Source organism: Copadichromis virginalis, linkage group LG17 (assembly GCF_057382275.1).
Source record: "Copadichromis virginalis isolate Kocher_CV1m ecotype Utaka linkage group LG17, C_Virginalis_male_GT1.1, whole genome shotgun sequence".
In the NCBI taxonomy this organism is placed as follows: domain Eukaryota; kingdom Metazoa; phylum Chordata; class Actinopteri; order Cichliformes; family Cichlidae; genus Copadichromis; species Copadichromis virginalis.
This window is the reverse complement of record NC_140634.1, coordinates 3,793,919-3,816,167: the sequence shown is the minus strand read 5'-3', so window position 1 is coordinate 3,816,167 and position 22,249 is coordinate 3,793,919. Positions and strand designations below refer to the sequence as shown.

General features: G+C 41.7%; 2 protein-coding genes across 6 annotated transcripts in view; both read right to left on the bottom strand.

The window, feature by feature from the left end:
• Positions 1-4,614: 4,614 nt before the first annotated feature.
• On the bottom strand, positions 4,615-11,274 carry LOC146688787 (uncharacterized). Of its 2 annotated transcripts, none has more exons than XM_085437101.1 (8): positions 11,057-11,274; positions 9,366-10,353; positions 8,269-8,471; positions 8,086-8,178; positions 7,447-7,542; positions 7,240-7,350; positions 6,310-6,433; positions 4,615-6,158 (listed from the first exon to the last, which is right to left on the bottom strand). In XM_085437101.1, the coding sequence occupies exons 2-8, from the start codon at positions 9,391-9,393 to the stop codon at positions 4,687-4,689; spliced, it is 2,127 nt and encodes a 708-aa protein (XP_085293227.1). In that variant the 5' UTR covers positions 9,394-10,353; positions 11,057-11,274; the 3' UTR covers positions 4,615-4,686. The 2 variants fall into 2 exon arrangements, with proteins under 2 accessions (XP_085293227.1, XP_085293228.1); XM_085437102.1 differs by having other exon boundaries at positions 8,269-8,443.
• A 973-nt stretch (positions 11,275-12,247) lies between these two features.
• Positions 12,248-22,249, bottom strand: part of nav3 (neuron navigator 3) — a 180,377-nt gene continuing 170,375 nt past the window's right edge. For all 4 annotated transcript variants that reach the window (XM_085436874.1, XM_085436875.1, XM_085436876.1 and 1 more), the window contains 10 exons: positions 21,158-21,255; positions 20,967-21,062; positions 20,555-20,723; positions 20,155-20,390; positions 19,564-19,718; positions 19,130-19,201; positions 18,390-18,586; positions 18,044-18,162; positions 17,167-17,370; positions 12,248-15,353 (listed from right to left, as the gene is read on the bottom strand). In XM_085436874.1, coding sequence (XP_085293000.1) covers positions 15,234-15,353; positions 17,167-17,370; positions 18,044-18,162; positions 18,390-18,586; positions 19,130-19,201; positions 19,564-19,718; positions 20,155-20,390; positions 20,555-20,723; positions 20,967-21,062; positions 21,158-21,255 — 1,466 coding nt within the window. In that variant the 3' untranslated portion in view covers positions 12,248-15,233. The remainder of the gene's footprint in view (positions 15,354-17,166; positions 17,371-18,043; positions 18,163-18,389; positions 18,587-19,129; positions 19,202-19,563; positions 19,719-20,154; positions 20,391-20,554; positions 20,724-20,966; positions 21,063-21,157; positions 21,256-22,249) is intronic.

Sequence of the window (22,249 nt, the reverse complement as noted above, 5' to 3'; positions counted from 1 at the left end):
CCGTTTCCGAGATATATCCACAACTTGCCCCTAGGCAACTAGGCTTGTATAAAACAGAGGCAATTACTAACTCATAGATCATTACACAATTGTTGGAAAGCAATAAAAACATAAGAAAATCGTCCAAAAATGTCAACCAATTTTGATCAAAGAATTGAAAAAACACATTTAGATTATTTAGCTTTATGGCTTGATACAGGCTTAAGTTCGAATTGTCCAATATAATGTCATATTGATTCTCATGTTGTGAGACTTTGCTGTCATTCTGTGTGAAACTTAATAAAAACAGTTCTTTTGTGCTGTAAAACAGAGCCGCACATTACACTTTATAGACATTACCTCTGTTTTTTCTGTGCACCCGGGAACCCTGCATCTTGCCTTGTTCAATATTGTAATGCAATTAACCTATAACAATGCAGAGAAAACCCTGACAATTAGACGAGCCCCTATAAGCAAGAACATGGCTACAGTAGAAAAGGTAAACTCCCTTTTAACAGAAAGAAAGCTCCGACAGAACTAGACTCAAGGATGGGCGCTGTGGGTCTCTGCTTCCTTGTTTTCTCTTCATGCTTTTGAGATATCCCACACTGGATTTGCACAGACTTTGAGCAATTTTGCATTTAAAACCACATTTTCATTTTCAGGTGCCCCTACACCTGGAAGCTCAGACAGATGGACACACTTTCCAATGTAAACTTAGGATTGTAAAAATAATAATCTGATATCATTATTATTACTTGGTGCTACATGAAATAATATTATTATGAAAAAACACACAGTTATCAAAGTCTTCCACAAAAGTACCCCTTATCGCACAAAGAAAAACTGAATTTCTGATCAGGCAAAGTAAAAAAAAGCAAAATTAAAAACAAAAACGCTCTCCACATCTTCTTACACTCACACGTATTTTTGATTTAGAGTTTATGTCATTTTAAATATGATGGAGGAAATATTCTTACCTTCTTCTCACATCATGCGATCGTGTCACTGTGTCAGAAAAGGATGCCCGATGTTCAAATCACGCTTCATAGTGATTCCCACATCTTATTGAACTGAAATTAGATACCTTTCCAAACATTCTGATTGATCATTTAAGTTCACATGTACTGGGCCTGAGGCTTAAAAATGTTCTGTGTTGTGCTGTAGAGGATTAATGTACAAAACAGACTACCATGACAACTCATGTGAAAATCATGTGGACACTTTATGTCAGATACAATTTTGTGATTATTATTGTTACAACACTCATTACATTACTTTTTCATTATTCCACAAAATGTCCTGAAATGTATTGTCTTATAATTACAGTTAACCCCTCTGAGGTAGTGTTAGAGCATGGTTCTTAAGCCCAGGTCCTCTGCCAGAGGCCTGGAAGTTTGAAGGTTCTGCACGGTATCCTTGCTGTTCCTAGGTCTGCAGTTTTCTGAACAGACACCTCTGTCTCTGACCTCTGTGACTGTGGAATCTTTAGAGCCAATCTTACAGCTTGGCAGTTGCAGCTCTTAATGCTTCTATTGCCACCGGGACCAGTTGTTCTTCTAGCCACTGTTACTTTTCCTGTGCTCCATCCTGATGTTGCTTTCAGCTGGGATTGCCACACATGTCACAGCTGTGATCTTCTGTTCCTTCCAAAGCACCACTATATCTAGTTGGTTGGCCAGCAGCTGCTTTTCTTAGCCCTGTGTTCTCAACCACCTTTGGTGGTAATGATAATTGGAGACTTCTAATCTATATAATAATAATGGATTGCATTTACAGTGGCTTGCAAAGGTATTTGGCCCCCTTGAACTTCTCCACATTTTGTCACATTACAGCCACAAACATGAATCAGTTTTATTGGAATTCCACATGAAAGACCAACACAAAGTGGTGCACACGTGAGAAGTGGAACGAAAATCATACATGATTCCAAACATTTTTTACAAATAAATAATTGAAAAGTGGGGTGTGCATAATTATTCAACCCCCTGAGTCAATACCTTGTAGAACCACCTTTTGCTGCAATTACAGCTGCCGGTCTTTTAGGGTCTGTCTCTACCAGCTTTGCACATCTACAGACTGAAATCTTTGCCCATTCTTCTTTGCAAAACAGCTCCAGCTCAGTCAGATTAGGTGGACAGCGTTTTTGAACAGCAGTTTTCAGATCTTGCCACAGATTCTCGATTGTATTTAGATCTGGACTTTGACTGGGCCATTCTAACACATGGATATGTTTTGTTTTAAACCATTCCATTGTTGTCCTGGCTTTACGTTTAGAGTCGTTGTCCTGCTGGAAGGTGAACCTCCGCCCCAGTCTCAAGTCTTTTGCAGACTCCAAGAGGTTTTCTTCCAAGATTGCCCTGTATTTGGCTCCATCCATCTTCCCATCAACTCTGACCAGCTTCCCTGTCCCTGCTGAAGAGAAGCGCCCCCAGAGCATGATGCAGCCACCACCATATTTGACAGTGGGGATGGTGTGTTCAGAGTGATGTGCAGTGTTAGTTTTCCACCACACATAGCGTTTTGCATTTTGGCCAAAAGGTTCCATTTTGGTCTCATCTGACCAGAGCACCTTCTTCCACATGTTTGCTGTATCCCCCACATGGCTTGTGGCAAACTGCAAACGGGACTTCTTATGGTTTTCTGTTAACAGTGGCTTTCTTCTTGCCACTCTTCCATAAAGGCCAACTTTGTGCAGTGCACGACTAATAGTTGTCCTATGGACAGATTCCCCCACCTGAGCTGTAGATCTCTGCAGCTCGTCCAGAGTCACCATGGGCCTCTTGGCTGCATTTCTGATCAGCGCTCTCCTTGTTCAGCCTGTGAGTTTAGGTGGACGGCCTTGTCTTGGTAGGTTTACAGTTGTGCCATACTCCTTCCATTTCTGAATGATTGCTTGGACAGTGCTCCGTGGGATGTTCAAGGCTTGGGAAATCTTTTTGTAGCCTAAGCTTGCTTTAAATTTCTCAATAACTTTATCCCTGACCTGTCTGGTGTGTTCTTTGGACTTCATGGTGTTGTTGCTCCCAATATTCTCTTAGACAACCTCTAAGGCCGTCACAGAGCAGCTGTATTTGTACTGACATTAGATGCACACAGGTGCACTCTAGTCATTAGCACTCATCAGGCAACATCTATGGGCAACTGACTGCACTCAGACCAAAGGGGGCTGAATAATTATGCACACCCCACTTTTCAGTTATTTATTTGTAAAAAATGTTTGGAATCATGTATGATTTTCGTTCCACTTCTCACGTGTGCACCACTTTGTGTTGGTCTTTCATGTGGAATTCCAATAAAATTGATTCATGTTTGTGGCTGTAATGTGACAAAATGTGGGAAAGTTCAAGGGGGCCGAATACTTTTGCAAGCCACTGTATATAGCACTTTTCTAGGCACCCAAAGCGCTTCACAATTCCACTATTCATTCACGCACTAGTGCAGGCAAACCACAGTTGTAGCCACAGCTGCCCTGGGGCAGACTGTCAGAAGCGAGGCTGCCATATCGTGCCATCGGCCTCTCTGACCAACACCAGTAGGGTAAAGCGTCTTGCCCAAGCTTTCTTTTTCCTTTTGAACTACATGTTTTGTCTCTCTTTAGACCTCTACAAGTTATTTAAAGCACAATCAAAATAACACAGTTCACTGTCATGAATATGCTGCTACAGAATAAAAAATATTCCAGACTTAGCTATCCAACAAACAGGAGGGTCTAAGACTGGGCTGTAAAGCAAACATTTAAAGCCTGCTTCAGTGTGATATTCAGCCCACTGACTTCGTGTTTAATCTTTAATTCAATTTGATGAGCCAAAATATCAGAGCAGTCACTGCTGATGTACCTTTAGAGACAATGTATAGATGATGTCCAGCTTGAGCGGACTGCTAACATCCTACAAGATGATCTGTAATCTATTATTCTGCTCCAGTGATATTTACACAGATGGATGAGTTAATCAACATGTAAAACACTAACAACACAGTAATTTAACACAAGCTCACACTGGATGCAGTCCTCATCCTGTGCCAGTGGTTTCATCTAACAAAAAAAAAAAAATCTGTCTTCAAGATCCTTCTTCCAGATTCTTCCACTTTTGTAACTTCCCTTTCTGTACCTCATTCAAATTTCTTTAGCCATCCTCCTCTTTTCTGTAATTCAGATGTTACACTTTTTTTGCTCTCTGCTTCTGTGCTTTTAAAGATTACAAATGGTTTTCTTGATAAGCCAAAACATAAATCCATAAATCCTCCATGTAGTGGCATCAGTGGGAAACATGTTTCAGGACCATCCCCACAGACAGAGCGGCCAGGAAAGCAGAAGAACACCATGTCAAAAAGGCCCTGAGTAAATGTGGTTATTCCAGCTGGCCATTTGTCAAAGCTGGGAAGACACTTAAAGAAAGCTCCAGGCAATCCAGGAGAGGAGGAGGACAACGTAGGCAAAAACCCTTAGTGATCTTATGTGTCATGAGTATTGGAACAGCTGACATACATTTTCTCAAAATACTGCCTATCTGTGGCTTTCAAACCCCAAAACACGTTGCGCCAAAAATTGGTCCGCAGCAAAGATCCGCTCCCCTGGCACAAACACAGTAATATAGTGCCAAAAAACAAAACAAAAAAATACACACAGTGAACTAATTTAAGGCTCTTTTTATTTTAAATGACAACAGTTATGTTGGAGCAACGAAGTGATTTTCTCCCAATAGCTCAAGGACTCAATAAATCCACCTTCTCTGAGTGTGTGCGCATGTGTCTCTTCAGCCTCGTAGACGTACAGAAGCCCTTCTTACAGAATGCGCAGCTGTGTGGCTTCTCGCCGGTGTGAGTCCGTACGTGTATGTTGAGGTCTGATGAGCACCTGAACCTCCTCTCACAGTAAGAGCAAGGGTACGGCCTCTCTCCAGTGTGTGTGCGTTTGTGCAGGAGCAGCTCCCCAGAGGTCAGGAAGGTTTTCCCACACTGGGAGCATGAGTGTGGTCGCTCCCCCGTGTGAGTCAGGTTATGTCGGACGAGCGAGGTGGACTTGGAGAACCTCTTTCCGCAGCGGCCGCATTCGAACGGGTGCTCGCCTATGTGGCTGTGGAAGTGTTCACTCTGAGCGCGCTTGGTTTTAAAGCTCTTCGGGCACTGAGGACAGCTGAAGGGCCGGAAGTTGCTGTGGATGCGCTGGTGCCTCACAAGCTCTCCGTGAGTGAGAAAGGACTTCTGGCAGGTGGTGCAGAGGTATGGCCGCTCCCCTGTGTGGATTCTCTCGTGGCGTGTGAGGCTGGCCAGCTGGGTGAAGCTCTTCTCACAGTATGAGCACTGGAAAGGCCGCTGGCCATTGTGAGTCAGGAGGTGCCTGTTAAGGATCTGAAGCTGCGTGAAGCTCTTTCCGCACTCTGCACAGGGGTGGGGACGCTCTCTGCTGTGGGTCTGCTGGTGCTTATTCAGAAGCCACATGTGGGTGAAGCTTTTCCCGCACTTGCATGGAAATGGCCGCTCACCTGTGTGCTTCATCTGGTGTCTCTTCAGGTCCGAGGCTCGGCCGTAGATCTTCTCACACATGGGACATTTGTACTGACGCCTTACGATGTGCCTCTGCCTGTGCCTCAGTCGATCCAGGATGCTGCTAAAGCTCTCACCACATTTCTGGCATTTATACTGACCGCCCCCCTTCTCTGACACCACCTCTGTCACCACCACCTCTGTTGTTAGGTCTAGCTGAGGGTTGCAGGTCTGGCCACAAGCTGTTCGCTCAGAATGCAGTTTGAGCAGCCCCATCTGAGTGAACCGTTTGCCACAATGAGAGCAAAGGAAGGGGCGCTCTCCAGTGTGGATGCGCTGATGTCTGGTCAGATCCCAAGAGTTCTTGAAGCCCTTCCGACACTCCTCACAGGTGTACGGGCGCTCGCCCGTGTGGGTCCGCTGGTGACGAGTCACGTCCGAGACCCGCGTGAACGTTTTGCCGCACTCCTGGCATGTGTGTGGGTCGGGCCTGTTGTGGATGGGGAAGGGCTTTGGGAACTCAGGAGGGAACGTCTTCTTGGGGGTCTCACATGTCTGTGCAGCCCTCTGGAGTTTGGCGTATTGTTCAGGATGGCTGTGCTCAATGTGCTGCAGCAGGTAGGACTCTTGCATGTGGAAGAAGGGACACTCTGAGCAGGCAAAGACCTGGGTGGACATCTCCACTGTGGTGCCTACAGAGAAACACAAAAGTTAAAATGTGCAACAAAAAAAGAGAGAAAAACTCACCTTAAAGTGTAGATGCCTCATCTAAAACTTTAAATGACAGTTATTAAAAGTGAGACAGCAAACCTTGAACAGCTTTAAAGTGACTAACTGATTTACCTTGGGTGCTGAGGTGCTCAAGGCATTTGTGGTGTTGCAGGAGAGACTTGAAGTCACTGGGATTGGAGAACACCTGCAAGCAGTCCTTCAGCACAGAGGGGGCAGAGGTAAGCCAGGAAACAGTCTGTTTGATTATGGAAAAAAAAGATTCAGTCTGAAGAAGTTTAAATTCCAAAAGACAACTGTTTTGAAGAGAAGGAGGGGGAATGGTGATTAAATATGAGACGTGACCAAATAGTCTTGGGAACCAGCTCACTAAAATAAAATAACTTTATCTGATTGAAATTTGCCCAATCTCACCTTCAAGATCATCTTCTCATGTATCACTGGACTGCTTTCACTCTGGCTGTTGGTTTTTTACCTGGCTTCTTGGGAAACCTGTTCTGTCCCTGTTTACTTACAGACTGGATCTTTGTTGAAGGATCACAGTGTGTTAAAACAGTAATCCTTCAATGTGATATTCATTCAGGTGAGTCAGTGAAGTCTTGGGGAGTACTGAGTGAAGACACAGTCCTACTAACAATCAGCCAACTGCAACTAAATGCAACACTTTTACAGCAGAGCTGTGCACTGACAGTTTTCACCCTGTGGGTACAAATTCAAACGTGTAAAATCCAGTGAATGCTGGTGAAAATCAGGGAGGTTCCTGGTAATTAATTTCTTAATCGACCAAACAATGAAAAAAAATACTTGATTAACTGCTGAGTAGTTGAAAACTAAGAAGAAAAAACAAACACTGAAAAGGCTAAAGATAGGAAAAATGTATGTATATCTTTAATACTACATGCACAAACTACTAATACTGTTACTCATCTTCAGTACCTTTGGTGACTGCTGCCCAACCATTCAACAGTGTTTGATGTATAGAACAGTATTTTATAATAATAATGAATCTTATATGGCCAATATTACGCTTTCACGTAGGCCTACCTGACCGAGGTCTGGCACCGGCAGAAGTCTTTCTAATTTGGAGAGAAACTCCCACACAAGCAGCTGCATGTCCGCATCATAGCTGAGGCCATATTCTGTGGGGAAAACCTCCTGAGAAGAACAAACATTAACAGCTAGTAATACAAAAAAAAGTTAAAAGGAAGAAGATAAGAAATACATGGATTGGCTACATCTAAGAGCATTTGCCTGGTAAAAATGTTCCCTCTCTGCTGGGTCTTTCAGGAGTGTTTGGGTTAGCTCCACAAAGATGGCCTCTTCTGCATCCACCTCTGCATCCCCACTCTGAAAGAAATCATTACAACTGAGATCTTCGTCACTATCAGACCAACAATAATGATAAAGGATGAAAAATGATCTTGGAAAGCTAACATTTATATTTGATCATCCACTGCATATTTAATGGGTGATTAGAATCATTATTCTGTTTTAGAAGCCATTCTCCCTCTCTACAGAATATGCAGATTAAACTAATCCATACCTCTCACAACCAGTAAAACGTTCCACATGACACTAACAGCAACACAAGCCCTGAATGTGATCAATCCACCGCAGCTACATTACTGGTAATACTGATAAAATATGTTGTCTCTGAACGCAGCTTTGCTCATTGCATTCAGAAAGCTCTATTTTAACTCTACCAACAGACTACGCCTGTTTCCAAAATGTATCGCCTTTCACAGTTTGTTATCAGACTTCTGATGCTGGATTTAGAGGTGAGTTCAGATGAAATGTTTCCTCTGCAAGGTCTTCACTCACTGAACTTTTAACAGTAACACAACTTTGGACCTGGACTTTGGACTTGTTCAAAATGGTGCTAACACTTACTCCTGTGTATCCCGGTGGGTGGATTCGCTCTAGGTGAGGCTGTACACACAGGATGTTGGCTGTTTCCTCATTTCTGCACAGCTCAAGTATAACCTGAAGCAACAGGAAGGTATTCATTCAGCTACTGTCACTGGATTACCCACTTGTGGAGTGGAATGCATTTCTGTGCACCTACTGACTCACTCTGGCTCGCAGCCGAAGCAGCAGTTTTCCTCGTTGCTTCGGATTGAGCAGGTCCGGAACTGATGCTGTGACCAGTGTCACAAATTCATCAAGCTTTTCATAGTCGAGAACATCCCTCCGTTGAGCCACCTGCCACATGGCTGCAGAAATCAGCCGCATAGGAGGGATCAGCAGTCTTAGGGATGACAACGGCAGGAATATATCTGATTAAACACACACAGTGGAGAGAGTTATGTCTTTTTTGGAAAGTCAGATGTCCTCTTGTGACAGCTCGGCAAACCATCTTTATAATTTAGCACCAAGAGACAAAGTTACAAGAAAATCATCTGTGAACCCGCTGGTGCACAGGTGCTAAGCTACTGTGGGTATAGATGAAGTCTAGTCTTCTCAAGACGTTGTGAGCCACGTAAGCCTCAACAAAATATTTCACAGGAACTTAAAGAAACATCAGAGAGATGCATGAAGGTGGGAAAAAATGGGTGTTTTTCAGGGTGCTGCCTAGATTAAAACACTGCTCTCCAAAGCAGCACTGTAACACATGTCGGGATTGCAAAAAATAATATAAAACATCCAACCTGTTTTTCGAGATAAAAGTTGAACTTGTTGGCAAAACAGTCCAATAACCTTTTGAGAGTACAAAAGTACTGTTTCTATAATTGGGACTCAGGTGAATTTATGGCCACATATTACAAGCAATCGATTAAAAATTCCCAGTTATTTCAAAATATTTACAAACATTTCCAAGATAGCTTAATGTTGCCATTTATTGAAAGTATATTTAATTACTCACACAATATATCAGAAATAGAAATTTAGTCATGTTGAACAGTATTTGAATATAGCCCAGTTAAATTAGCTAAAAACAGATTAACTAACTTAAAATCATAACACTAAGAACAAATTTACTTAAAAAAACAACACGAATACAGTGAACATATTGTATGAACCTAAGTATTAACGGTTAACCCATTAAGTTTTCCATGTTTACATTAGCATAGCTAACTAGAATCACTGCATTTAGCCGCGGCGAGGAGCTAACGCGCACACACATGGGCGGCCTGGCTCGCGGTACCAATGAACGCTGCTGTGACACGGACCTGTGCTCTCAACTGGACCGCTTTCCATAACGCAAACTACACGAATTCCTTTAAAAAAGTCACTAGAAAGCTGCAACCAGCAATTAATTTGCTATTAGCCCTAACGCAAAGCGGAAACACGTGGGCCAATGTGTGATTTCCAAAATAAAAGCATTAACAAGTGCCCAAAAGTGTAAAGAAAAAAAAAAAGCAGCCCCGGTTAATTCAAAACATTTAAGTCATTAGCTAAACAGTTGCGCTTTATGGGTCTCAAAAGTGCAGTCACTGCCAGTGGTATAAGAACCTAACACTGAACTCAGATCCTAATAACAGATGTGATGCTGATAAATGAGAAGTTCATCCAACAGATAACAGAATGTTGTAATTTACCAAGTAGACAAAAAACTTTATTTGAAGTGTTTTCCAAGTGCAAATTTCCATGACTTTGGCATTCTAGTATTTCTCCCAACACAGCATTGTTCTTTCACGAGTGAAGGTGGACGCTAATCTTCTGGTGTCCATATGGGTCCCACACCTATTGATCGCATAGCTTGATATGACAATACATTCATTTGGAGATGTCAGATTTATTTACAGGTGATGATCAGGAAAACATGGAAACAAAACCAAAACACTAGGAAGAAGCCAGAAAATTAAACATTATTAATAAAACATGGGTTAATAAAACTACTTAACAACTGACAGTAACAACACTTAAAGTGTCTTAGTAACTTTCTGGTCAAAGCATTTTGTAAGTCCTGATGACATCATTGTGACTTTTCAACAATACAGCACTTGAAATGTTTCTCGCCCCCACAGAAAAACTGATTCCACGCATTAAAGAGGATAGTCCAGTCACAGCAGCTCTGTAGTTCAGATGTTTGTTATGCAGCCAAATGATGTACGACATCCAATCACATGGTGTTAGATTCAAAGCAGAGTTAGCATTTCCAAGGGCAGGGCAGGGCGAGCACTCTGCATCTTCAAGCTCCAAAGTCCTGGAACCAACCTTTAACAAAGAGAAGTACTTTGAAAACAAAGTTCTAACACAGGGAACACAAATGCATAATCACAAATACTACATATATACATCTATACATTCTAATCAATAACATTTCCAGCATCTCAAACTGGAGAATTAGCTGTTCGTGTCTCAGTGTAGCAGTAATAGAAATAGATTTTGGATATGGAGGGCTGATTGGACAAAACGAGGAGCCGATAACAGAAGAAAATTAGTAACGGGGAAAAGTCACTGCGCTTCTACACCGGATATCTCGTATCATGCACTTCGAAAAGCACATAAAAGCATGACGTTAAATTATTGCATCAAAATTAGCGAAGACAGGCACATGACTTTTCTAGAGCGATAACGGCCCACCCTACACAGGAAGTGTAGAGTGTAAATTCTTAAAAATAGTACAATTTACATTGTAAATTGAAGACCTTTCAGGCAAACGTTGCATAGCTAATACTAGATCCAAGGAAGTGATCTTGAATCTTGATACCAGCTGGCTAACCACTGAATATGAGCTCTCAGAATGGTATTTATGATACAGCTGCATCAATACTAACTTTAAAACTGTTTGTTTCAAATTAGCGCTATTTAAATCCCATTTTTATATCAGGCTCGGCAGCTGTGGGACAAAAAAAGTTAGATAACATCCGTAGCCACCCACTTTTAGCTGGAAACTTCCACGCGCACTCATTCTTACCTTTTAAGGGACTAAGAAATACACGACGAGGAATAACACGAAATCAAAGACCACGAAAGCCCAGAAGTCAAACCAGTAGGAATGTTTCGGTAAAGATATCGGAGCTCCTTTAGATTTAAAGATTTTAAGATCTTCCTCTGACTCCGTTACAGGAGTCGTGCCGGGTGCCATGTTTGCTATGGCTTCAGTCTCGCGCTCCTGGAAGAGAACACGATAATCCTTCAAAATAAAATCACACCTTTGCAACAACGATTGGTTACTGAATATTATCACCTCATTTCGTCTACTCCTGCGTGTATAGATCTGTTTCCCCCCCTTTGAACAATGTATTTCATATAGCAAGCGCTAGATGCTAAAAAAAAAAAAAATCACAAACATTTTAGGATTAGGCCACCTCATGTGACTGGTCGGGTGACATGAATTGTATAATATATAGTCTGTGACATGGTATTTTCACCTAGTTTTACTGCACTCTTACAGCTAATATTTGTGACATTCAATCAATTATATTTTCAATGGACAGCACCTAATTATAAGCATGTTACTACTCTGGCCTTCTTTGACACACCAGAAACTGAAAAATCCTTTTCAGTTTCAGGGTGGCTGTAGCTCAGGAGGTGGAGCAGGTCACCTACTGATTGGAAGGCTGGTGGTTCGATCATTGGCTCCTCCAGTCTGCATGTCAAGTATCCTTGGGCAAAATACTAACCCCAAGTTGCTCTCCAATTCATCCATCGGAGTGTGAATGTAGTAGCACTAAGTACAGTGAAAGTGGTTGTGTAAATGGGTGAATGTGGCATGTTGTATAGAGCGCCGTCAGTACTCTGGGACAGTAGAAAAGTGCTATATAAGAATCATTCCATAGTTGTCATCTTATAATCTTGTTAGGTGCATCTTTTGTATTGGACTGTAAAAACTCTTCCTACAAACCAAACTCCAGACTGCATCCAAAGCATATAACATACACGCAATTGATATCATCAGCAGAACGTCCTGCATGTAAAACTCTTTAGAGTTAATGCCACATCTAGCACCATCTTTGTTGGAATTAGTATATACTGATCTGATTCTAAGTAAAATGTGTTTCATATTCCTTACTTTCACTTGAACATGTTTTTTTTATTTATATTTTTCTTTTAATTCTTATCATTCTAAGAGACATGAATAAAATAAAATGAACACAAAAGACCGTTTTTGCCTGTGTGACACCAAATACCATTTATTAGGGCTTTACAAAGACTACAAAATCCTCCAGATGAGGTAAATCACTGTCTCTGTCTATTTACATGATATGTTACATACAAATGTACAAAATATAAAACATTTAAGGACAAATGTTTCACCCAAAAAGAAGAAAACGTTCTCTCAAACCAGAGTAAATGCTATGGTTTTCAACTGAGATGTAACTGCAAAGTGTTAAGTGGGGAAAATGTCACCATGGTGTACACTGTTAACAGGAGTGTAGATAGGTTTGATATGCGGGTGTAAGTCTAGGTAAGGAGCAACCACCCCTTTAGCATGCAACTACACCCCTTTGCCAAAAGAATGTGCGGACCATCAACAACTTGGCTGCGGAGACACGCGTGAAGCTGAACACAGGTAGGATTGTAGAGGATAGAATTGTCCTGAGGTTGTGACAACATGACTTCTTGGTCTCTGGTGAGCTCTGACCAGTAGCACCTGTTGGTTGTTGGTAAATGTTTACAGTACGGTGTCAGATCAGCTTCGGTGCCTCGGCCAACTAGCAAGCCTAACATGGCGGTAAGCTTCAGTTAAAATGTCCAGAGGGGAAGTGTTTCTAATGAACAACTGGGATTCCTAAGATCCAGAAATATTATGGCAGGATGAGGAATACTGGAGTAAGTGCCTATTTTTTTTCTTCTCCTTTTGTGATTTTAGTGAGTTAAAAAAAAGCTGTTTCTTACTGTACACTGTATGCCTCCTGCATAGGCACAACATCCAATCACCACAAGACACACACCTGTTTCTGACAGCGTGTTAAATTTTGCATTTCTTTTTTTTTCTCTCTGTTTTCAAAGTACAATAATTTATTCGGCGGGTTAAGCATATTGGAACATCGACAGGGCAGAATGCATCTTTGATTCACTGTGCAAGACTTAAGTATTTACAACCCAACCCAACCTCAAAGTGTGCAAAACCAACCCACTCGATAAACAAAGAGAGGACAATCAAAAATCTAAATGGCTTCCGTCCAATACACGCATACATAAAGGTAAAGGTCTCCTCATAATGCATCCCCTTTAAAAAGGTTCAAGACATGCTCATCAGGCAAGAACACCTGAAACAGTTTGGTTGTGCTCCTATCAGTTCAAGTGAGCCCAGCTCAACTGGGCACAAAACAACAACTTAAAAAAATATCCCAACCCCTCTATTATATACTTTTTTAAATGTTCATACAATATTGGTCAAATTCAAATACACTATTCACTCTTTTATAATCTAACTGTCAGAAAGGAGAAAGGGTGCTTTAGAGGGAAAGGGAGGGAAAACAAACAAAAGTGGCTGTTTGTCCCACTGCAAGCAGCATCTTTGACATAGCAGGAAGCATATCAATACTATCTCGTCTTCTCACCAGAAGATGCTTGAAAAAAAACTTTTGAACATTTAAGGCAGTGGAGAAAGCACCAATATCATTGTTCCCCTATTCAGCTCTTTGACTGATCTGGTTAACTTGTATACGGATGCGACAATTTGGATTCCTTTCGGGTACCTCACGGGTAGAAACCGAAGCACATGTCAAAAAAGAATTTCTAATGAGGGCCGCAGAATACCACGCTACTCTGTTAGGTATTACTGAACTCAGGGTCAGCCTACATTGCACCAAACCCTGTGCAGACTGCCAAAAATACCTGGTTACTCCTGTTACAATCCACAGAGGGCGCTGTCTGCTCTCTTCACGGTACATTTCATCCAAACATTGACAGCAGGCCAAGAACAGCGTAATGTAGACTTCTACAACCATGTTCGGCTCTGCATTGTGTTTACATTTGGCAGTCAAATCGAAACGAAACGTTGGCACTTTTCAATTTTTTTCTTCACAGTAGTAGTGAGACTGGATCACACACACACACACAGACAATGCGCTTTCGTTGTGCTTGTTGTCGGCATGGAGGGGGGGCGAGGAGCGGCTTGGCAGTGCCTGACGCCGACAACGTTCAGGGCAGGAGACCAGCACCACGAGGCTCAACTAGTGACTGAGCTGAGGGCAGCAGAGTGTGTTAGTATGCTCCAATATTAGCTACACCCTCGTCATGTTCACAAAAAGCAAAGATATTTTTTTAAAAATGGTACAGCGGTGAACAAAATCTACCCAGTAAGGAGCAGGTTTGGTTGACCATAAATAACTTTTACTGAAACCTGATGATTTGTGTGTAAACACAATGGATGTAAAACAGCCTGTGGCCACTAGAGAGCATTACATCACCTGAAAGATAGTGTAAGAGATCAGGGTAGTCAGAAGTGGAGATATGGTACTTTGCTCAAGGACACTGTGGCAGGCTGGACTGTAGATTAAATGATGGCCTGAACTTTTAAAAGCTTTCATTAACAGAGAGTCTCCTCCTGCTGCCTGTGTGCAAGTGCATTCATTTGAGTGTGTGTCTGTGAGAAGCACCTCTGTAAACAAGGAAAGACATACACAACAAAACCCGACCCTAAATGTAAACACCTGAAAATATAACTAGATAACAAAAAATCCAGTTTGATCACGCTGAACTTCTTTCATTTTCTCACACCCAAAATGAAAAGTGTGAACAAAGTGTGATGTTCCTTATCAGACACACTAAAACCTATAATATATATGAAAAGTTGTATTCTTCAAATGTTACACATCCATTAAAAATGACTGGCGAACACTATCCGATGTCAGTAAAATAGATTCGATCTTACGCATATTGTCGTTTACCTTTTTGATCACCGGGGACCAAGTTGAAGACACATCTTTAAGACATAAAATAATCTGATTTAATATTGCACCATCGCTGTGTAAAAATAGGCTTTTTTCTCTCTCAAATGTTGGGTAAATCATTTTGGATAATAAAACTTTTCATATATCATTTGCTAACTATAGGGGTGTCCAGTAGTGATGGGGGTTTGATAGTTCCCAGGTTCTGGGAGGTCCAAGGGGTGCGGGTTAGGGGATCAGTATCTCTTGCTCTCATAGTGCTGACTCCAGTGAAGAGTCTAGCTGGTCGTCATGGTGACTGGTGCTGTCACTGTCGCAGCTCTGCGTGCTGGAGTAGTTTGCTGCCTCCTGCAGCCGTAGCAGCATGTTCATCTGCAACATAATGCAGAGTTAGAATGGAATGGAAAACTAGAGACACTCAAAGCAGGAAAACCTCAGCATTTCATAACTTTAGCAGGGCTCTACTGTTGGCGTACAGGTTTGATCGTGCTCTGATGAGTGTGATAATTCCTACCCTGGTGATCAGCACATTTGCCAAGAGTTTACAAGATAAATCTGAGGACTCTCCAAATGATTACTACAGTTAGGATTTACTGTTGCTAATATTCAAAAGCAGATTTCACAAAATCAATCAAGAATTTTACGCAACTCTAAGCTTGTGGCTCCTGTTTTTATTTTATACCTTGTGAGTCAGTCTCCATTACCATGGCAAAATGTGCTCAAGAGATACTGTAATGGTAACTACCACAAAGGTGGCACATAGTACACATAGTGTTTGTAGACACCATAGCATTGCAAATGTGCAAGATGAAGTTATGAAACATTACAGGTTCGTATCTGAGATTAAAACCCAAAGATGTGTGCAGTGTGACTCTTGTGCAAAAGATACTGGAAGCAGACTGGCAGTCTGACCTTTCACCTAATACAACATAATATTTTCAAAGGTTGGGTATTCATTGGAATCATTACTAATGTGATCTACTCTTTCTTTGACTGTATTTTCCATTTTCACAAAGGAATGAACAACTGCTAACTTCCAACACCTCAATGCAGTGACCCTCAAACCTTCTCTGTTTATATTCTCCATGTTCTTAAAAAAAGACAGAAAACCTTGTGCTAAATAGCCCGCAATAAAACAGCAGCACTTTTCATCCCTGCAATAGAGCTAATGGTCTAAATAATGCAGGAGTGTTGCTGCATCTGGCGCGTCACTTCAAGTGTTCCTGAAATGAGCTGTGGCATACCTGCGCTCCAAATGCTCACACGTGGACACACACACACATTTATTAAATCAAGCCAGTTGATTTTGGGTGACTAGTCTTTATATCCTTTTGGGCTGCAATAATGATGATGAATTCTCTCTTTCCACCATTTCCTGCCTCGTCTTCCAACCCTCCGTCACGTTAAGCATCTGGTGTGTGTGTGGGTGGGTCACTGTGGTACTGAGGAGCATTCTCTTCTCAATCTGTCCTTCTTTTCTAATAGTGCTGTGTGGTACTGCAAATAGTATCAGTCTGATACCAAGTAGATCCAGGACCAGTATGGCTACTACTGACACTGATACTTTTAACTCATACAGCTTAGAGACAGCAGTTTGTCATGATTTATAAATAAGTTACATCATCAGTAAACAAATGCAAACATATTGTCTTAATATACATATGGGCTATAAATAAAATAGATTAAAATAAATAAAACAGGAAAAAAAGCATTTTCCATAGTGCATGTCTGAGGTGTATTTTTTCATTTCCCAAAAAATATTTTTCTGTACTTACAGGACAGAAATAAAGTATCGATACTGCTATGATGGCATTGATCTGATACCAACACCAGCGTCAGCATCGATGCTATCAGCCCACTTAGCTTTTTTCATTTTCATTTTGTTCTGGTGCCAATGTAAACGACGTGTTCATTCATTTGTTAGAAATCAAGTATTGACAAAATGCAACCTGCAGGTTATCAACAGCCGCTGGTAATAATTTTCAGTCCCATGAGTCTGTACCTCTTTATAAGGCCACGTCAACAACACCCAAACACTGCCTGAGCAGTGGCCCGCAGCATTGACGTGAACATTCATGCTCTACAAAGAACTTGCTCCATCAGCTTTCTCAGCATTCATGTTTGCTCTTTTAATTCTTAGTCACTTAAAAAACTCTGAGAACATCCTTTGTCTTTTGTTCCTCACCAGTGGGTCTCCCTCAGTGTCACTCTGAGACACTTGCTTGGATGAGGCGCCCTCCTTGGACGAGCTGTATCCATCATATCCCACATCCTCCGGCCTCAGCTGGAGCAGCGACTGCCCGTCCTGCTGCAGTGAGGCGGCGTTCCATGGATATGTGTCATTCACCCACTTGGATGGATCTTCCCATGCAGCTCTTTTGCCGTACAGCTGCAAGAAAGGCAGAAAAGGGAGAGAGGTCAATCAAGCTTTCTTTTTTAATAAAACACTGTTGTTCTAATCTTATGATGGTAAAAATTTATGGTCACAGAGACTAAAACAGTTTGCCACTCTAACCTACAATTTTTTTTAGCATTGTGTGAAGTGACATAAAAATCAGACACTGTGGTGATGATAATTTCTTTCTCAGTTTTATTTCTCGTCTCATGCCATTTTAACATTCATGCCAGCCCTATGGTGCATGACAAAATGGTCCGGCAGAACGAGAACCCCCTTAGATGAAAGTAAAAGCCTAGAAGTGTTTTAACACCGCTAATTTCATCTGGACTAATGTGTCCTTTGTAATAGAAATACTGCTAAAATCCTGTTATGCAGGGTTAAAAATGTTGAAATTTGATCTCAGCATTTTCTCTCACAGTAGCAGCCAGCATTCATTCACACAGACAATGGCACACATTAAAACTTGTGCAGTTAATGAGGCAGCAGTGCAGATGTGTTAAGGCTTTATTTTACTGCATACTTCCTTTTGTTTGGATTTTATTAGATGCTGTTATATACTAACCTGAAAAAATGTGTCACTTTAATGTTCTTTTTTTATTTCTAGCATTATGCTGTAAAAAGATTTATTGGTGAAACCACACAGTTATGTTTTATCAGGTCCTACCTGCAGTCCTTCCCTGACAGCCTCCAGCAGGTAGGGCACCAGGGAGTAGTTCCACAGGTCAGTGAACCAAACCCGAGAACCCTCTACATCCATGGGACAGGACAGGAACAGACGAGGGCCTGTAGGGACAAAAAAGAGAAAGAGGATGATGAGTGAAGCAAAGATCAGTGACATGGTGCACAGTTAAAACTAATGAGCTGCCGAAGAGACGACATACAGAAAAACTTTATATTACTGTGCACTGAGACAGATAAGAGCTAAAATAAGGCACAACAGAGATTTCAGTGTTAGACAAACAGCACACACACTAGTGTGTGTGTTTTTGTTTGTGTGTGTGACACCTGACCTATGGTAACATCGGAGGAGCTGTGTGCCTCCAGGAAGCTGTTGAGGTGCTGCCAGGTTTTGGGGATCCAGTCAATGATCTTAATCAGGTCATTGCTGCGCATATTCTTATCAATCTCTGTCTCAATCAGCTTCCGCCGTAGGAAGCGCCCCAGGAAACCTTTGACTGGTTCAGTGTGGTTGGTGCACAGCACCCACCTATGATAGGACAGATGATCAATGGCCAAACAAAAGCACAGAAACAAATCAATCAGCTCAACATCAAATCAAATTTCTCATCAAAACATCTCAGTTTAAACATGATGTGATAGCGTTTCTTCCATCACAGTTTGGATCCCATTCTGTGTAACTATAATAGAGTCATATTAAATTAATTTCTGGCTCATGTTAATCTCTTTCTAATCATATTGTATTTGTCCAATCATCAACTAGTCAAACATGCCAAGCAGAAATGGTCCTCACTCAGAACAGGCATCACAGCCTATTAATTCTCATTTAACAGGGCTAATTATCCAGGAGACATAATTAGAGCACTCCCTGTGGAAGAATTTATTTATGATCTCTGAGACACAGAGTATTGCAACCAAACAGATCCAAAGCTCGGCAGGAGGACAAGTAAAAGTACAAATCATTTCTCTTTTGGAGAACTGAAGGAGCTTTTAAACACAACACAATAAAAGTAAGGTATACAAGTGAATAAGCAATGTTACACAAAGAATAACAGAGCCAAATGTGTCAAACCTGAAGTTGTGATGCAGCTCGAGGTTAGGAGACGAAGACACCCCCTGATTCATGGTCCCAATAACGTAAGGGCTGGACAGACAAACACATGCGATTACTTAGAGTGCTTAACCGAGAGAAAAATGCAGAGTTTTTAATACATAACATTTAGATATGTTATTATACTGAGTTTACAACTTGACTTGAGTGGGCATGAGCATGCTACAAAGCTGTTCTTTCCTTTTGCCTATTAAAGGTTTTTTCTTCCCATATTTGAATCCAGCTTTCAAGAACAGAAGCTGAACAGACTAAAAATGCTGAGAGGCAAAACTTGTGACATCTGAATTTAGGCTGTGAAAATAAAATGGACTTGACCTGACTAGAGCTGTGAGCGACAGTAGGACTTGTCCCTGCAAGGCGTTTCAGCATAGAGGAGAGGAAAGTTTCTGGCTCACCATTTGTGATACTTGCAGTTGAGAAAGCCATTGAAAATGTCGCTGAGGGAGCCGATATGGTGGAGGTTGTCCAGGATGACCACAGTGGGGAGCTCTGTGTCCGTGTCCTCAGAGTTACACTGCTCAGCCAGGGTTGATAGGTACTGACGCAGGTCCTGTGTAGAACAAAAATATTAATTCATTTGTGATATAACACTAATTGGACAATTTTTAAATGCAATGTAACAAGTCCTCATATTTCTGTATAAAATCCATATGACATGCGCCACTATCAAATCTGTATGTAATAGCCTTTCTACCCTTCTGGATAAACTTTTATGCTTAAATTATGAATTATAATGACTTGTGACTGGTCAGAAACAGCATTCAGTAAACGCAGCAAAAATGGAGCAGGCATTGATGACAACAGATTGATGGGGTCAGTATGAAAGGAGGAGGTGGGCAGCAACAGTGGACAGGCTAAAGCAGCTTAAATAGTGCTACCTATATCAGTTTTTCCTGATAGGCAGGTAGCTGATCTGCCACAATCGTGACTGAGCTTGACTTTGTAGCCTTGATAAGCTAAAAAAAAAAAAATCTTGTTCTTCATACCTTGCTGGAATTCTGGTCGACATTAAAGCTGGCCACATTGTGCTCCGTCACTTCCTGCCCCATGTGGGAAATGATGTACTCAGCCAGTTTGGCAGCCAGAAAGGATTTACCGGTGCCACTGGGTCCTGAGAGGATGATCCGACGGTGCTCCATCAACAGGTTGAGATATCGCTGGATGATGGGCTTCGGGATGAGAGTGTCAAACACGAGACTGTCTATGCTGTTCTCCTTAACACCTGTAATGAACAAGGAAGGAAAGAGGAAAGGAAAATGTGAATATTATACAGCAGACTGGAAAATGAGGCTCAAGTTTACGTTATTGTTACCAGGTCTGCATATTTTCTGCATTGCATTACTACAAAATCTATAATCCACAAATAAAACGTCCCAGCTGACTCACCTTTAAGGTTGACCTTGATGATGTTGTTGCCACCCACCAGGTAGCCGCAGGGCAGCAGCTCAGGCACTTCAGAGGCGTGGGAGCGAATCACCTCACCCATCCTGTAGCAGACAATGCTGTCTGAGCTGAGACCCAGGCTGGTCAGAGGATCCACGCGGAACACATACTCCTGCAGCGAGGGTGAACAGTGGAACTTTAACAACTGCACAATCAGCCAAGTTTACAAATCTCTCTGTGTTGTGAGGGCTTTTTTTTTTTAAGTCATTTAAATATGAAATCAACGATGACAACAGGAGCTTTAATTTGCACAGATTCATTACTGAGATGATTTATTACACAAGCTAGTCCTCTTACAAACTACAGCAAGCTCAGTAAGGAACATCTGTCATGTGGACAAATGATTTCTGCTTACTTTAAAGAGGCGTCGGATAACCCCATCCAGGACATCCCACTTGGTTTTCCCACTCACACCTATAGACCCAATCAGGTACTCCTGGCTTTGTGTACCCTGAGGAGTTACATACATGTATTACATATAGCAATATAGCCTAGAACCTCTCAGAGTTTAATACAGTGGTTTTCCTGGAGGAATCATTCACAAACCTTGGTGATATTTGGCCCACTGCTGATGGTAACCACTATTCGCACACTGCGGCCCTCTTTGCGTAGGTTGCCCTCATAGCTGTCATCGAGGAGAATATCTGAAAATAGACCTTAATGTTAGAAGGAAAAACCAGCTTGAATCCGTCAGAATAAACACACTCTTGCTCTGCCTGCCAAAAAATATAGCTAGAAACACACAGACTCCAAAGTAAAATGCAGCTATCTTTAATGTGATAATTACATTTAGTCGGGGTTCTCATACACTGATTTTTAGGAAGTGCACAGAATGATAATGTATGAGCAGAAATGAAAGGCGAGTAAAGAAATGAGAAATCGTTCAGTGGAATGAGCTCATTTGAGTGTTTCTAGCCGAAGAATTGTTCATCCATTCACGAAGGATGTGACAGAAGAGTGGGATGATGTGACTTTTGCCACACTATTAACAGCTCCCCTCCTAAGTCTCATTCGTTCTCTTTTTTCTCAGGTTCCATTTTGGCGAGAGGAAGGGGGTACTTTGTATTCGGCTGGCTACCCTTGGCAGAGGGCTCTGTGCTTGGGTGATAACAGCCCACTGGCCCACTTGCCTTCCCATATGTCGCTGCTCTTGGCTCACCGGACGTTCAGGTAATGAGAGGCTAGGTCATCAGAGGGGGCCGTGCCTTCTAAGTTAATTACAGTCCAAGTGAGAGGGACAAAGTTTTCCAGCTCTCAAAAGGGGCAGGCCTGAAGAGATTGAAGAGTGTTTATGTAATAGGTCCTGCTTGGCTGCAAACCCCCACAGCAGGGAGGGGCAGATATTTCATCATTTTAATGCAGCTCATCCGGATCATTTCTCTCCACAAACACAATTCTCTGGCATTTATTGAGGCAAGTATGAAGAGAGCTAATCCAACTTGATGCTGCACAAAAACACGAATTACTGCAGACTATAAACGATGTCCTTCAGCATCACCAGACACACAACTCCTACACTTACTTCTCAAATGAGAAGTATGAATACAACCTTGATGATGAATACAACCTTTCTGAAAGAAGTGCCTTTTATAATCAAAAAACATATCTAGTTGTATGCTTTGTCTTGACTGTGAAAAT